Genomic DNA, 16,193 nt, shown 5'->3' on the forward strand with positions numbered 1-16,193 from the left:
TTCAAACGAAGACATGCAAAAATATCAAGAATATTTCAGCACCATGAACAGCTCCCCCTAGAAGACCCATAAAGACCCAAAGCAAATCCCATCATTTCATGTTTTACATTTCACTGACCCAGTAACCACGGGTTTATCAAACACAAAGAAACGCAGATGTAGGCCTACTCACAATGTTGTCTAAAATACGTCTCTTAACATTTCGACCAGTTCACGAATTTTTGAGGGGTATCTTCATTTTTTATTCACCTCTGCTAAGAAGTAAACTTCCATAACCGGCTTCCTTAGACATGCAATTGCAGATTATTGTCATGTGGTGGCGCTAAAGTAATAGTAAATAGCTGACTACCCCACTGAAATTACACTGAAAAGCGCAAGCATAGTGCATATACACAAATTATTTTGACAGAAAAGGATAAATATATAATCTTTTTTTTTTTTCTTCCTTTTCTGTCAAAATAATTTGTGTCTGTTTATGCACTATGCTTGCGCTTTTCAGTGTAATTTCAGTGGGGTAGTCTCTTGTATATTTGCAATGTATAATATAAAATAAAATAGCTTTTCAGAGAGGCAATAAGAAACATTGACTTCTCTTGTAAAGACAGTAAATTTGTTAGAATGAACCACAGATTCGTGGCAGGTGCTCATGACTGTCCCATTAACACCCGAGTTACTGACAGTGAAGGAAAATTGGGAATGCGATTTTAGAGTTTTTCTAAAGTATTTTATTCAGCTGTGTAATTGTCACGAGTCACGACGTGCAATACAACAGATTGGAAATAAAACGCAGTGGGATACTACATACATTCGTCAATAATGTCTCTACCAGTTTATTGTGGATTAAAATAGGTTACATTTCTCCCATTTCTCCTTCTATTTAGAACGATGCGCCTTCCTTCAGTATGAATCAGATTCATGAGCGCGCTGAGCTGCGACTCTGCTCCGCCCCTCAGTGACTCGCTATCAGTCTAACTGGTCCCTGATTTCAATTCACTTATCGACAACATGGGATTATGAAGCGCGCCAACTAGCAAGACTGGAAAAACTAAACTTAAGACAAACTATCTTTAAAGTTATACAGTTAACAACCATACAATGGATAGTTTACAAGTCTCTCAGTGAGTCGGAGCACATTAGACTCGCGGATATATTTAAAGACAGAAACATGCACTCTCATTATTGGGTTCAAGGTGGAGGACGCAGACCAGATTTCAGGAGGTTCACGGTGAGATATAGCATGTTTTTTTATTATTAAATTAACTGTGTTGTGTAAATTATTAGCATTTGATTCATGAAAGCACGTACTGATTCATGAAATCCTACTGAGGGGAAATGCTTAAACTAGCCTACAAAAAAGTTTGGTGGTCTTTAGCTGGTCTTTGATGTCCACTGGCATGGACATTTGTAGTTGGCATAAAATAACTATTGAGAAACTAACATGCAATAATAAAACAATACACAGGCCACTTTACATGTTAAAGTATAGTTCATGTCACTTTTTGTTACTTTATCAATCAGTTGCAGATTTAAGAATTTTTAAGGGTTTATTTACCAAAAAATGAAAATCAGACCATTGTTTACTCCACCTCATGTCATCCTATAATACATGTGTATGACATTCTTCTTTCAGACAAATACAATCAGAGTTATATAAAAAATGTCCTGGCTCTACCAAACTTTACAATAGCAGTGAATGGCTATTTTGGGGTTTTGAAGTCCATAAAAGTGCATCTGTCCATGCACCGGGTGGTTATTAAATGCCTTCTGAAGTGAAGCTTTTTTAAATATCATATTTAACACTTTATAAACTAATCTCTAACTTTGTGTTCACGAGAGACTGACGTAGGACGCATGGGTAATGTAAGTTCAGGTGATGAACTTGAGAGCACAAAGGATAGGGCAAAACTGAACTTGGTTCTCGCGAGATCTAGCATATTTTTATTTGAGTATCCTGTGTTATATGCCAGCCTCTTAGGAAGTTAGAGATTACAGTTTATAAAGTTTTATGGATATTTTTCGTACACAAACGCATCGATTTGCTTGAGAAGGACTTTTTTAACCCCCTGGAGCAGTGTGGAGCAGTTTTATGATGGATAGATGCACTTTCATAGCCTAGAAATCTAGACGCACCCTAGCGGCAGCAAATCTAATCTGCCCGCGAGTGTCGTCTAGCAACTATCAATACCTTTCTGAGCTGTAATCGCCAAACTCTTGCCGGGCCAATCACATTGTGTATAGAGTCGGTGGGCGGGGCCATAATGACGACGGCCGAGTTGCGTTTGCGTGTTTCTAGTAAACACAGAAACTGGCGAAAGGCGGTCTTTCGAATCAGCTTTGACCACGACTCTGGAAGTTAAGCTTTTCTCTGATAAAAGAACAAAGAACGGCACTGAAGTCATTCTTAAGAAGGGAAGATGTTTTCAGAGTTTTGCCGACCGGATACGGTGAAAGTTTAATCTATCAACGAGCTCCGTTTCACCTTCGCTGCTCTGGTTGGTGGAAGAGCTATCCTATTGCGTGCAGAGGGAGTTTGAAAGACAACCGTTTATCCCGCCCCTCGGATTGAGCCCTGTCAATGGTGAGTTTCCAGACCAAACATCTTGATGTGGGTCTGGCTCGTCAGGCTAGCACTTTCATGGACTTCAAAACAGAAACAGCCATTGACTGCCATTATAAAGCTTGGAAGAGCCAGGACATTTCTTAATATAACTCTGATTGTAAACATCTGAAAGAAGAATATCATACACATAAGATGACTTGAGAGTGAGTAAAGCCGGGTGCACCCAAATCTCATTTTGGTCATAGTTTGTCTTGAAAAACCGAGATATTTGCAGTCGTCGTAGAAGTCACACTGCAGGATTGTGCGCCAAATCTTCTGACACTGCTAGATTTTCGTCTGAAGCCAGGTGCACACTGTACGATTTTGGCCACGATTTGGCCGTCTGAGACAAATTTAGGAAATCCTAAAAGATTCCTCAGATCCTAGGCTAAAATCTGACGTCTTTGGTCGTTAGTTTGACATGTTCACCGGCAGCCGATTAATGACCGCTGCGATCAAATTTTACCTCAGACGAAATTCTGGCAGTGTCAGAAGATTTGGCACACAATCCTGCAGTGTGACTTCTCCTACGACGACAGTCAAATATCTCGGTTTTTCAAGACCAACTATGACCAAAACGAGAGCTAGAAATTTATTTGTATCCAGCATTTCAGTCCCGCGTGTAATGCAGCTCCCTGTCACTGAACGCGTCATTCATTGATGATATAAAGCTCCGGGTGAGATTTCTTGCGCACGTCCGTTTTTAGCGCGCCTAAACTATCGTGCAGTCTGACATTAATGACAACTGAGATCTTACAGTGTGACACGGGGATCATGTTCGTACAGTCTGACAAGGGACATTCGCAAAGGATTTTGAAAAATCGCACAGTGTGCAGGACCCATGAGGTGCAATTTGAGCGCAATGGTCATTAATTGGCTGCGGTGAACATAACTAACGATCGAAGACTTCAGATTTTAGCCTAGGATCAGAGGAATCTTTTAGGATTTGTCTCAGACGGCCAAATTGTGGCCAAAATTGCAAAATGTGCACCCGGCTTAATTCATGGGTTAGTTTCCATTTTTGGGTGAACTATCCCTTTAATGGCATTTGGTATGAAGGACATCTTGGACACATTTTTACTTGCCAGAAAGACTCTGTAACACCTCCTAGATTTGAAGGCCCTTTCTGTGAAAAGTTGTTAATGACTTACCAAATATTTTTCTTTCCATTGACACAATTCTAGAAAGTATATTTTAAAATCTACAGTTTAAGTGGCCATACCAGACAGGGAAATGAAATGTTAGAACATGCTCAACAATACATTTATACACTAGTTCTAAGATATACTGACTAACACCAAGGCCACTGAGTTTTCTGAGAAGAGTCACTGCAAGAATCTTTTGTTTTTAACAGTCTAACAGTTTATTTCAGCAACCATTTTTCATTCTCTCAGATGGAATTCTTTTCTGATCTTTTCTCACATTAGGTCGTTGAGGTATCAGCAAGCAGTGAATCAGTGCAGAGTCCAGCACTCAATCCTAGGAAAAGGCTTCATTCGGCAGAAGAAGTGCAATGCGGCAGCCGGCCAAACCCGGAGGGTGCCGGTTCAGTGTCTGTAGCGGAGTTAAGTTATTCCGAGAACAAGCACGGGAGAGAAAGCCTGTGTCACCGATGTCAAATCATTGCGAACCAACTGAACAGGCAGGCGCGCGAGCTGGCCGAGCCAGGAACTCTGAAGGTTTGTGCATTCAACTAAACCATTAAATCAATTCATCTCAGGGCCTCTTACACCATGAAGACTGTGACAGTGGTGTAGAAATAATTGTTTTAATCTTTTCAGACTTAACTGTGTGATTAAAGGCATTAAAAGTTCTAACAGTTCCCACTGCAGTCAGATTATGGAATTTAGGAGAGTTCAAAAAACTTAAAAGGGATAGTTTACCCCAAAATAAAAATCCAATCATCCTTTACTTACCCCGCTTTGTTAAAGACCTGTTTGACTTATTTTCTTTAGTGGAACAAATGTTCGACACATAGGCAGCCTCAGACTTCTCTCGCTTGAAATGTAAATGAATGGTGACATTCTAACATCTCATCCTAAAAGTCTAGAAATTCCATATTAGTCTTTCACACACACACACACACACACACACACACACACACACACACACACACACACACACACACACACACACACACACACACACACACACACACACACACACACACACACACACACACACACACACACACACACACACACACACATGTTGGTCTATGTGGTTTACAGGGACTCTCCATAGGCGTAATGGTTTTTATACTGTACAAACCGTATTTTCTATCCCCTTACACTGCCCCTGCCCCTAAACCTACCCATCACAGGAAACATTCTGCATTTTTACTTTCTCAAAAAAACATCATTTAGTATGTTTTTAAGGCCATTTGAATTATGAGGACATTTGATATGTCCTCATAAACCACATTTATAGAGTAATACCAGTGTAATACCCATGTAGTTATACAAATTTGTGTCCTCATAAACCACATAAACAGGCTCACACACACACACACACACACACACACACACACACACACACACACACACACATACACACACACACACACACACACACACACACACACACACACACACACACACACACACACACACACACACACACACACACACACACACACACACACACACACACACACACACACACACACACATATTTTTTGTGACATATGGGGACATTCCATAGGCGTAATGGTTTTTATACTGTACAAACCGTATTTTCTATCCCCCTTACACTTACACTTACCCTAAACCTAAACCTACTCATCACAGTAAGCATTCTGCATTTTTACTTTCTAAAAAAAACTCACCCTGTGATTTAAGCATTTTGAAAGTTAAAAGTGAAGACATGGCCAATGTCCTCATATTTCACCCTCTCCTTGTAATACCTATGTGATACACATTTGTGTCCTCATATGTCACAAAAACATGCCCCCACAGACACCTTTTACTATCATTAGAGTAGTGAACTTTCTATTCATCAAAGGATCCTCAAAAAAAGATCCTTTTGTTTCCATAAAAATATTAAGTGGCACATTAAGCAGCACAACTATTTTTAATACAGTTAAAATGATTATAGTTAAATTATTTTTGTTTAGCTTATTAGAATGATTTCTGAAGGATCATGGGACGTGAGACTGGAGTAACGACTGCTGAAAATTCATCCTTCAAATTACATTTTAAAATATATTAAGATAGAAAACAGTTATTTTAAATTATATTTAATATTTCACAATATAATTGTTACATTTTTAGCATACATTTTTTCTTTCTATTTTTGATCAAATAAATGGAGCCTTGGTGAGCTTAAGAGACTTCCTACCAACCCCAAGATGTACCCATACATCTAAACACCTAAAATTCATATACATATGAATTGAATTAATTCTTATGCATTGCAAGATCAAAACACCATTTGACATAGACCCCTTTTGGACATATCGATGTCATTGAGGATAATTCTGATCCTGTGAAGATTAAATTGTAACACACAAAAAGAATTTGGACTTTTCTGCCTCTTTAGCCCATTAATCTAAATACACCTTGACAAAAAAAAAGTCAAAAGACGACGTGTATTTGACACAGCCACCAGCATCGACACTGTCCACAATGATTATTTTAGATGATAGCGAGATATATTGCAGGTAAAACAAATTTCAATGACCAGTGGAACCGTCCAACTCAGCAGTATTTTATGGTCCCATTAATCTTGAGTGATGACACACTTCGAGTGGCTATATTCAAGAGAAGAACTGCTGAGATGAATGTAAGCAGTCATGCCTATCATTGGTGATGAGTGCTCTTATGATATAAGCTGTCCTGGCAGTGCATAAAGAGAAGGTTGCGGCCAACCTTAGTGTTTCACTGAAGAATCAGCTCAAACTAAGCTGCAAGTAAGCTCGGTTTTATGGCAGAAGCATACCTTTTAATGAAAATCTCCTGTCCCTTTATGACTGGTGTTTAAGAACCAACTGGTAACGACTGGTGTCGTATTCACTTATATAGTAAAATATGAAAACAACTGAGGCTTATAAATGGGCTATAAATCTAATCATTTAATCTTAAATGGAAGCTCTAATATATGGAGTTGGAGATTAAACATTTTCATTGACTTAGTCATTTGACCCACTTGTTTCCATTGTTATTATTGCTTATATTTATTATGCAGTGACATCATTATTTATGAGTGTTTATACATATTGTCGTGTTTCCATGCTTGTATACAGCAGCACTTGGTTGCTATTGTTCTTAGGAACAATTCATGAAAAAGGAGGTGTAGAAGTGATAGCATCTGAAAAGGAAGTGAAAGCAAGCTAACTTTTACTACTCAATGAAATTGTGATCCTGTTGGCTTGGTAATGCATTTCCTCAAATGGCCAGAGGCTGTGCATTCCTTCACGTTGACTGGGCATATATAAAGTGTTGGACCTCCTGTTTTTGAAGATTTGACAGGGAATGTTCTCTGAAGTTTAGCTAACATTCTGGCAAGGTTCTCTCAAAGTAAAAACAAACATTATTCCTGTAACGTTATTATAACAATCCTTAATCGTTGTCTGGTCGTCAATAATGTGCGAACAATTTAAAAAAAGGTCTTTTATTCAACATTCAATGAATTTAGTTGGATGTCCGTCTAATTATATCCCCCCTCCCCCAGAATGTTTAAAGCACACACAACCAAGAAAAAATATATATTTTAAACATTTTAAAAACTGGATTATGAAAATAACTGAAAGTACATTAGCAAAACATTTTTGAATTTATGTTAGACCAGCCACAGGGATGAATAGTTGACAGCAAGCCAGCACATTTTATATACGGTATCCCAGTAGCATTTCAGTATAATCTTCTCTCTGGAAAGAATACGTGTTGGCTCTTTATGGTGGGATGGATAAAAAAAGAAGACCATAGCTAACACTGTAAGTCATAAGCATAATGCAGCTTTGCTGGTCCATAAAGCTGAAGTGTTTGATTCAGTCAGGCCCCTTATAATCGCAACAGATTTCAAGGTTTGTTTTGGGGATAGTCATTCACCCACTTGTTTTGGGAAACTCCTGCTCTGCTAGTTGGCTCACAAAAATGTGGCTTCTTTTCATTCCCTCCCTTATGGACTGGAACATAACAATTCCATCCTAAATACTGTATAGATCATTGAGTCAGCAGATCTGAGGTCATTTTCGCGGTATTTATTTTAGATAGATAAAATGCATACGCATATAAAACCCCTCTCCTAAGATAATGATTTGTGTTGGTAAATTATTTTGCATGTTAAATGTACACATTAGAAAGGTGATGCAGTCTCATTCTGAATAGGCATTTAAAGATGACTCTTCAGACAAGTGAATTGACTTCTTCACATATTTGTCAGCTACTGATCTGCCCTAGATCAAGTATGTTCAAGATGTTTGGTCTGGAAACTCACCAATGACAGAGCTTAATCCGAGGGGCGGGATAAATGGTTGTCTTTCAAACTCCCTCTGCACGCAATTGGATAGCGCTACAACCAACCAGAGCAACGAAGGTGAAGCGGAGCTAGTTGACAGATTAAACTTTTGTTGTATCCGAACACATCTTTCCTTTTTAAGAATGACTTCAGTTCCTTTCTTTTCTCAGAGAAAAGCTCAACTCCAAGTCTTCCAGAGTTGCGACTGATTCGAAAGAATGTGAAGTTTGCCAGCTTCTGTGTTTACTAGTAGCACACAAGCGCAACTCTACTGTCTTTATGTTAAAGGGTTACTTCAGAGATTAGCATATGGCTTTGTATCAGTAGAAACACTGGAGTATAATCAAATGATTGTGCTTTCCCCCCTCATATCCCCCTGAGATGAGAGATTTATGCATTTTATTTTTGGAAAAATTCCTCCCGTGAGGCAAATTGACAATATTTGCGTCATCTTTGGAATGTTTGGCCAGAGGCTAAAGACTACAGCCAGCAGAGAAAGCAATTCCGCATGTTTTCAACCCGCACATGGGGGATGAAGAGCTCACTGACAGCACAGGTCGCAGCTGCCGGCATTAATTTAAACGGATGCTAAGCAATGTAAGTGTTTTAACTTCTCAAATTAATTTCTATGAAAGTTAAGCTTCCAAAGGCATGAACTGAAAACGCGACAGACTGAACACGCGTTGTGAATGTATGACGCGAATGTGGTTGCGATTACCTCAGCTCTCATCACGAGAGCTCATCAGCTCATTCATGACATTAAATGTATTCTGACTCCTGCAGCGTTAGTCCTGTGAGACTCAGACGGCAACTCGATCGTTATATTGAACAGACACGTTCAGTATTTAATTGTAGTGTCTGTTCTTAAACTCAGTGACTGTAATCCAGTAGCGGTGGCTTTGGGAATGGCCTCACAGGGCAGCGAAGCATTCTGGGAGTTGTAGTCTTTCATCCCCTTGAGACAAAAATACATGTTCTGTCTTTTCTCAGTCTAGAAAGCACCAAATTCAAAAATAATTCCACATTTCTACTACAATAATAACCCAGTTTAAATACAGATTCATCTTTCCCAGCGCTGAAGTACCCCTTTAAGCCCCACCCACCGACTCTATACACAATGGCCCTCATTTATCAAAAGTGCGTACACCAAATTTCCAGTGTACACCTTGCGTACACCCAAACCCACGGTGACTTTGAGATTTATCAATATGGACGTTGGCGTACGGCACGCTCAAATCCTACGCCAGCTCAGGAGGCGGTGTACGCACGTTTGGAGTTAGTGCGAAAATGCGCAGAAAAACAATTAATAACACCACAAAACACACTGACAAATATATGCTATATTATGATCCACTGTAAAAAACAACCACAACATTGTTATTATAAACTTCAGTGTTTATTTTTGTGCAGCGTAGACTTCAATGTTTAATTTGTGTGACTATAGTCTACCAAAGCATTTGAGGCATGTTCATCCAGTTGCGAGTCTGTGCGGCAGCTGAGTAATTCAGACTGACAAAATAATAAAAATTACATTCTTCTTCTTTTAAATATTAATAAAATAAATAATAACGACATTCTTCTTCTAAATAACATTAAGCGTCATTAAAAAGTAGCCTACTCGTAATTTGGGTCCATATTTGTTTGTTTTTTGGGTGCCTTTAATCCCACTCTTTAAACTCCCAAACAAAACAATTTCGCTTTTTTCCACTTCCCTGGTAATTGTCTCGATGGGCGCGCCTCAATCATCTCACTAGTCCACTAGTCAGGGCACTGATCAGGGAGTCAGCCCATTGACTTATGTCCTAATCAGTGCCCTGACTAGTGGACTAGTAAGATGATTGAGGCGCGCCCGATCTCCAGGTCGGAGAAGTTTAGCTTCTTTGCCGTCTTCTGTGTGTCCATGGCGTAAAATGAGGGCGTGGGGGAGGTGGAGACTTGAATATATAGGGGCGTGTTATTCTAATGACGATCGTTTTCAGTCGCAGCATTTATCAAGGGCAGGTATTGCGTACACCTGAATTGCAGAGGTGCGCACAGCTTCATAAATCAGGCGGTGAGAGGAGTGTAAGCATAATCTTACGCCAACATATACGCCTGTTCCCTTTATCGAGGGAACTCGCACTGCGTCATCGTAGATGACACATCGGGGGAACGCCCTCGGCGTGACGCTGCTGAGTTCATATCAAAAAAGTCCAATCTTGATTGGTGTTGCGTAATGACGTAACGAGTGACGGCATACCCGGAGGTATAAAGGGACGCCGGCACAAGCAAACGCAGCTTCCTGCTTTCAGCGGTCGCGCTCTGTGTTCTGTCTGTCTATTTGGTGTTGTTTGTCCCGTAGGGCTTATTATATCATTAGATATGGCGAGCGAGCAGTTCAGACGGTGTGTGCCTCCCTGTCCGCGCTTTATTTCGGGCACGGACACACACCAGCTCTGTGTGCAGTGTCTCGGCGTGCAGCACGCCCGGGCCGCTCTCGAGGGAGCGGCTTGCGGCGAATGTGATAAGCTGCCGCTGAGAGTACTGCGCTCGGGGCTGGCGGTCTTTGACGAGGCCGGTCAGCCTCGCGAGCCTCGCGGTTCTGGGCCCGCTGTTGCCGAGGCAGAGCGGCGCCGCAGGTCGTGGGGCTCGCAGCTGGATCTGTCAGCGGGATTAGGGAATGTTGAGGCATCTCTCTCTTCCTCTGACGATTCAGAGGATCTTCCGCCACGTGTGGAAGCCCGCGCTGCGGCTTCTTCCCGCGAGGCGGAGGATCAGGTGCTCATGCTGTCCGATTCCGAGGGATCGTTGACAATGAGCACCGAAGCAGGCGCAGTGGGGCAGTCGCCACCCCACTCGCAGGCTATGGAGGAGCTCGTGGAGGTCTTGACTCGCGCTGTGGCCAAGCTGAGCTTAGATTGGCCACAAGAGGAAGTGCACGTCCAGCCGCCAAGCAAGCTGGACGAGCGCTTCTTCAAGCGTCGAGCCCAGCCTCCACGCCGGGGTCTGCCGTTTTTCCCCGACCTGCACAGTGAGCTGTGCAGGGCGTGGGAGAAACCCTTTTCAGCACGTTTGACTACGCCCCCTGCACTTGACTTCGCTAACGTGCTGGGAGCGTCTGAGAAGGGATATGTTGCGCTGCCGAGGGTAGAAGAGGCGCTCGCAGGCCACCTCTCTCCCGAGACAGCAGCTTCATTAAAGACCCCGGCATTGCCCTCGAAACCATGCCGAGAGACTTCGAAGCTGGTGGCGAGGGCATATAGTGCGGCTGGTCGCGCTGGTGGGTGCCTGCACACTCTTGCGGTTCTGCAGGCCTACCAAGCGGACTTGCTGAAGGAGCTCGATGAGGGCGAGGGTCCCTCTCCGGAGGATGTGACTGAGCTGAGGAAGACAGCGGATTTGTCTCTTCGTGTCACCAAACAAGCGGCCTGTGATATCGGCCGCTCCATGGCGGGTTTGGTGTGCGCGGAGAGGCATCTCTGGCTGAACCTGTCGGGGATCAGGGAGAGAGACAGACACTTTCTCCTTGATTCCCCGGTTTCGCCTTCTGGCCTTTTCGGCGGCGCTGTGAGCACCGTCGTCGAGAGGTTTCAGGAGGTGAAAAAGCAGGCTGCCGCTCTCAGCCAGTTCATCCCTCGCCGCTGGGGCTCCTCCAGCAAGGCTGCCTCGAGCGGGCAGTCTCGGCCAGCAGAGGGCTCCTCGCACCGTGAGGTGCAGAAGCAGAGCGTCGCTTCTCGTGCCCCTCCTGAGGGAGCTTGGCAGAAGAAGCGACGCTCTCGCGGGAAGTCTTCAAAGCCGAAGACCGACCTGAGGGAGGTTATTCAGGCCAAGAAGGCTTCCAAGCGGTCCTAGCTGCGGCAGGACCGCTGAGAGCTGTCCCCCACGGGGCGGAGCGACCGAGGTCGTTCTCCCCCCGAGGCTCTCGGGAAATCGATGTTGTGCTCTCGCAGTCAAAAGGGCTCCGGACCACGTCGTTTCCCCATGTTCGCGCGCGGCTCTGGCCAGCACATATAAAATCTGCGGCAGAGCAGCGACTGCGTTCACACACCGAAAATCTGCCTCGATTAGTCCCTGCCGGTTATCCGCTTCAGGGGGTCGAGGCAGAGGTTCGGTTGATACCCCAGACCAGCCTCGAGAGGCTGGTCCCCTTATCAGAGTATCTCGGCGCATGGTCATGCCTTCCGAATATCTCTGTGTGGGCCCTGCGCACTGTAGAACGGGGATACAGACTGCAGTTCAGAGTTCCCCCCCCGAAATTTGGGGGGATAGTCTGGACAGTGGTCGGTCCCGAGCAGGTGGGGGTAATGGGGCAGGAAGTACGCTCTCTGCTGGAAAAAGGGGCGATAGAAAGGGTCCCCCCGCCAGAAAGGGAGGTCGGGTTCTACAGCCGGTACTTCATAGTCCCCAAGAAGGATGGGGGGTTGCGTCCAATATTAGATCTCAGGCTTCTGAATCGGTCTCTGAGGAGATACAGGTTCAGGATGCTAACCATTCCTGTTATCGTGAGTCAGATCCAGTTCGAGGACTGGTTCGTCACGATAGATCTAAAGGACGCTTACTTCCATATTTCCATCCTTCCCAGTCACAGGAAGTTCCTGAGGTTCGCTTTCGGGGGCGAAGCGTTCCAATATCGGGTCCTTCCCTTTGGCCTAGCCTTGTCACCTCGCACCTTCAAGAAGTGCATGGATGCAGCCCTGGCTCCGCTAAGACTCCAGGGCATCCGGGTACTGAATTATATCGACGACTGGTTGATCATGGCCAGGTCGTACGATATGGCAGTTCAGCATCGAGATGCTGTTCTAGCACACATGAGGTGTTTGGGGTTGAGACTCAACGCGAAAAAGAGCACGTTGACGCCCTCCCAGAGAATTACGTTCCTGGGAATAGTGTGGGACTCGGTAACGATGCGGGCACACATGTCACCCGCACGTATCGAGACCATACGGGCGGAGGTCTCAAGTATAAGGTTGGGCCACAGCATCACTGTCAAACAGTTCCAGAGACTGGTGGGTCTCATGGCAGCAACGTCCAGGGTGATTCCGCTCGGCCTGCTCCACATGAGACCGCTACAGTGGTGGCTGAGAACCAAGGGGTTTTCTCCGAAGGGGAATCCCTTTCGTATGATCAGGGTAACGCGCAAATGCATTCGTTCCCTGGTTATATGGAAGAAACCTTGGTTTCTGTCCCTGGGGCTAGTATTGGGAGCATCGTGTTGCCGGAAAACCGTTTCAACAGATGCATCCCTTACTGGTTGGGGCGCGGTCATGGAAGGCCGAGGGGCGAGAGGTCCTTGGACAGCCCAGCATGCTTCATGGCACATCAACTGCCTAGAGATGCTGGCTGTCTGGAAAGCTCTGAGGAGTTTTCTCGAGGACCTTCGCGGCCACCATGTCCTGATACGATCCGACAACACTGCCGTGGTATCGTATCTAAATCATCAGGGGGGTCTGAGATCGCGCCCTCTGTACAGACTGGCGCATCAGGTCCTCCTGTGGTCCCACGGGAAACTGTCTTCTCTCAGGGCAGTTTATATCCCGGGGGACCAGAACCAGGGAGCAGACATCCTGTCGAGGCAGGGGCTGAGGCCCAGGGAGTGGCGTCTCCATCCAGAGGTGGTGGAGGCCATATGCGAGAGGTTTGGCCGAATGGAAGTGGATTTGTTTGCGTCTCGAGAGACGACCCACTGTCCACTTTGGTTCTCCCTCAGGCATCCGGCTCCGTTGGGCCTGGATGCCATGTCACAGGCGTGGCCGAGGCTGCGTCTGTACGCATTTCCCCCGATTGCTCTGCTCCCGGGAGTTCTGGAGCGGGTTCGCCGGGAAGGCATTCGCCTGCTTCTGATAGCACCCCGGTGGCCGACCAGGGTATGGTTCTCCGACATTATGGACCTGCTAGACGACCTTCCATGGCAGATTCCTCTGAGGAGGGATCTGTTGACTCAGGCGGGGGGCTCGATATTTCACCCCCAGCCAGAGTTATGGAACCTGTGGGCTTGGCCCCTGAGGGGGCAGAGCTCATAGAGGAAGGGCTGTCAGCAGGTGTCGTGGAGACTATACTCAGCTCCAGGGCTCCTTCCACCAGGAAGCTGTACAACTTGAAGTGGAGAGTGTTCTCCATATGGTGTAGAGACCGTGAAGTAGACCCAGTGAACTGCGCTGTGGCTTCAGTACTGGAGTTTCTGCAAGATCGGTTTTCCGCCGGGCTTACCCCGTCCACACTTAAGGTGTATGTGGCAGCGATAGGAGCTTTCCACGCACCATTAGGTGAAGGACCTCTGGGGAGGCACCAGCTGGTTGTACGGTTCCTCCGAGGAGCGCGGAGGATGAGACCTGTGGCTCGTTCTAGGATCCCTGCGTGGGATCTGGCAGTGGTTCTCGAAGGGTTGGTTGAGGCCCCCTTCGAACCGCTGGAGTTGGCTGAGGCCAAGAACCTCACGCTTAAGGTAGCTTTTCTCTTAGCCATCACCTCTCTGAGGAGGGTGGGGGACCTTCAGGCATTGGCAGTAACACCCAATTGCTTGGAGTTTGCCCCAGGCAACGTGAAAGCTATCTTGCGGCCGACCCCGGGATACGTCCCCAAGGTGCCGTCTAATGCGGTACGGTCGGTGGTTCTCCAGGCTTTTCATCCCCCGCCTCATGTGACGGCAGATGAGGGCAGGCTTCACCTCCTCTGCCCGGTGCGGGCATTGAGGATTTATTTGGAGAGGTCTGCCCAGTGGAGGAAGTCAGACCAGTTGTTAGTGTGCTTTGGTCCACCTAGGAAGGGGCTGCCTGCAGCGAAACAGACAATTAGTAACTGGATTGTCCAGGCAATAGCCACGGCCTATCAGGTGCGCAACTTGCCTTCACCTATAGCCGTGAGGGCTCATTCTACCAGGGGCATGGCCTCCTCGGTAGCCCTCCTTTCCGGAGCTTCTCTGCAAGAGATTTGCGAGGCGGCTGGGTGGGCCACACCGCATACCTTCGTGAGGTATTATAGTCTGCACCTCCCGGCGACGCCAGGCGCTAGGGTGCTCGCCCCCTGATTATGCACTCCGGTTCATGTCATGGGGTGCAAGATAGGCGAGGACTAGTGGGTACTCGTTCCCCGATGTGTCATCTACGATGACGCAGTGCGAGGACCCTCGATAAAGGGAACGTCTCGGGTTATGAATATAACCCATGTTCCCTGAGAGGGAACGAGACACTGCGTCTCGTAGCCCCGCCTATCTACAGAGCGGCCCGCTTCATAGCAGTAAGCTGCGTTTGCTTGTGCCGGCGTCCCTTTATACCTCCGGGTATGCCGTCACTCGTTACGTCATTACGCAACACCAATCAAGATTGGACTTTTTTGATATGAACTCAGCAGCGTCACGCCGAGGGCGTTCCCCCGATGTGTCATCTACGATGACGCAGTGTCTCGTTCCCTCTCAGGGAACATGGGTTATATTCATAACCCGAGACGTTTCTACGCAAGATTTATAAATGAGGGCCATTGTGATTGGCCTGACCAGAGTTTGGTTTAAATAGCTCAGAAGGTATTGAGAGTTGCTAGACGATACTCGCGGCAGATTAGATCTGCTGCCGCTAGGGTGCGTCTAGATTTCTAGGCTAGATCTGTCCACATTGTCGCTATATGATAAATTGAAATGAGCTGAAAACATCACCATTTTCTCCAGAAGGACTGTACAGCCAAATCAAATTTTGTTGCAATATTTTTCTGTTTAACACTGTGAAGCTTCTGTGAAACAATCGTCATTGTAAACGTGCTATATAAATAAAGTTGACTTGACTTGACTTGACATCAGAACGCTGGCTTACCATTGGCTGACTCTGTTCACGTGAACACCATTCCTGCGTGTGATGCTGACGCAGGAGCTAGCCACTGGTGAGCTACTGTTGTGCCGTAGATCACGTAAGTGCTGCACTGTTTACACTACATCAACAGTGTAGGAGACTAGCACGGAGGAGAAGAGATAGTTGAATAAAGTTGTTATTTTTGTTATTTTTGGGGGTAAAAATAAGTAAGGTGGAACCACTGGAGTCACATGGACTATTTATATGATGTCTTTACTACCTTTCTGGGCCTCCCAAGTGGTAATTAAAGGGTTACTTCAGCAATTTTGCATATGGCTTTGTATTAGTAGAAACCTGGGAGTATATTTGAATGATCGTGTTCC

General features: G+C 45.5%; 1 protein-coding gene across 1 annotated transcript in view; it reads left to right on the plus strand.

Annotated features, from left to right (window-relative positions):
• Positions 1-1,134: 1,134 nt before the first annotated feature.
• The window catches only part of kif26aa (kinesin family member 26Aa), a 154,799-nt gene continuing 139,740 nt past the window's right edge, over positions 1,135-16,193 (plus strand). Inside the window, exons 1-2 of the mRNA XM_067417462.1 lie at positions 1,135-1,225; positions 4,027-4,278. Of these exons, the coding sequence (XP_067273563.1) occupies positions 1,166-1,225; positions 4,027-4,278 (312 nt within the window). The 5' untranslated portion in view covers positions 1,135-1,165. The remainder of the gene's footprint in view (positions 1,226-4,026; positions 4,279-16,193) is intronic.

Source organism: Pseudorasbora parva, chromosome 15 (genome assembly GCF_024679245.1).
Source record: "Pseudorasbora parva isolate DD20220531a chromosome 15, ASM2467924v1, whole genome shotgun sequence".
Lineage (NCBI taxonomy): Eukaryota > Metazoa > Chordata > Actinopteri > Cypriniformes > Gobionidae > Pseudorasbora > Pseudorasbora parva.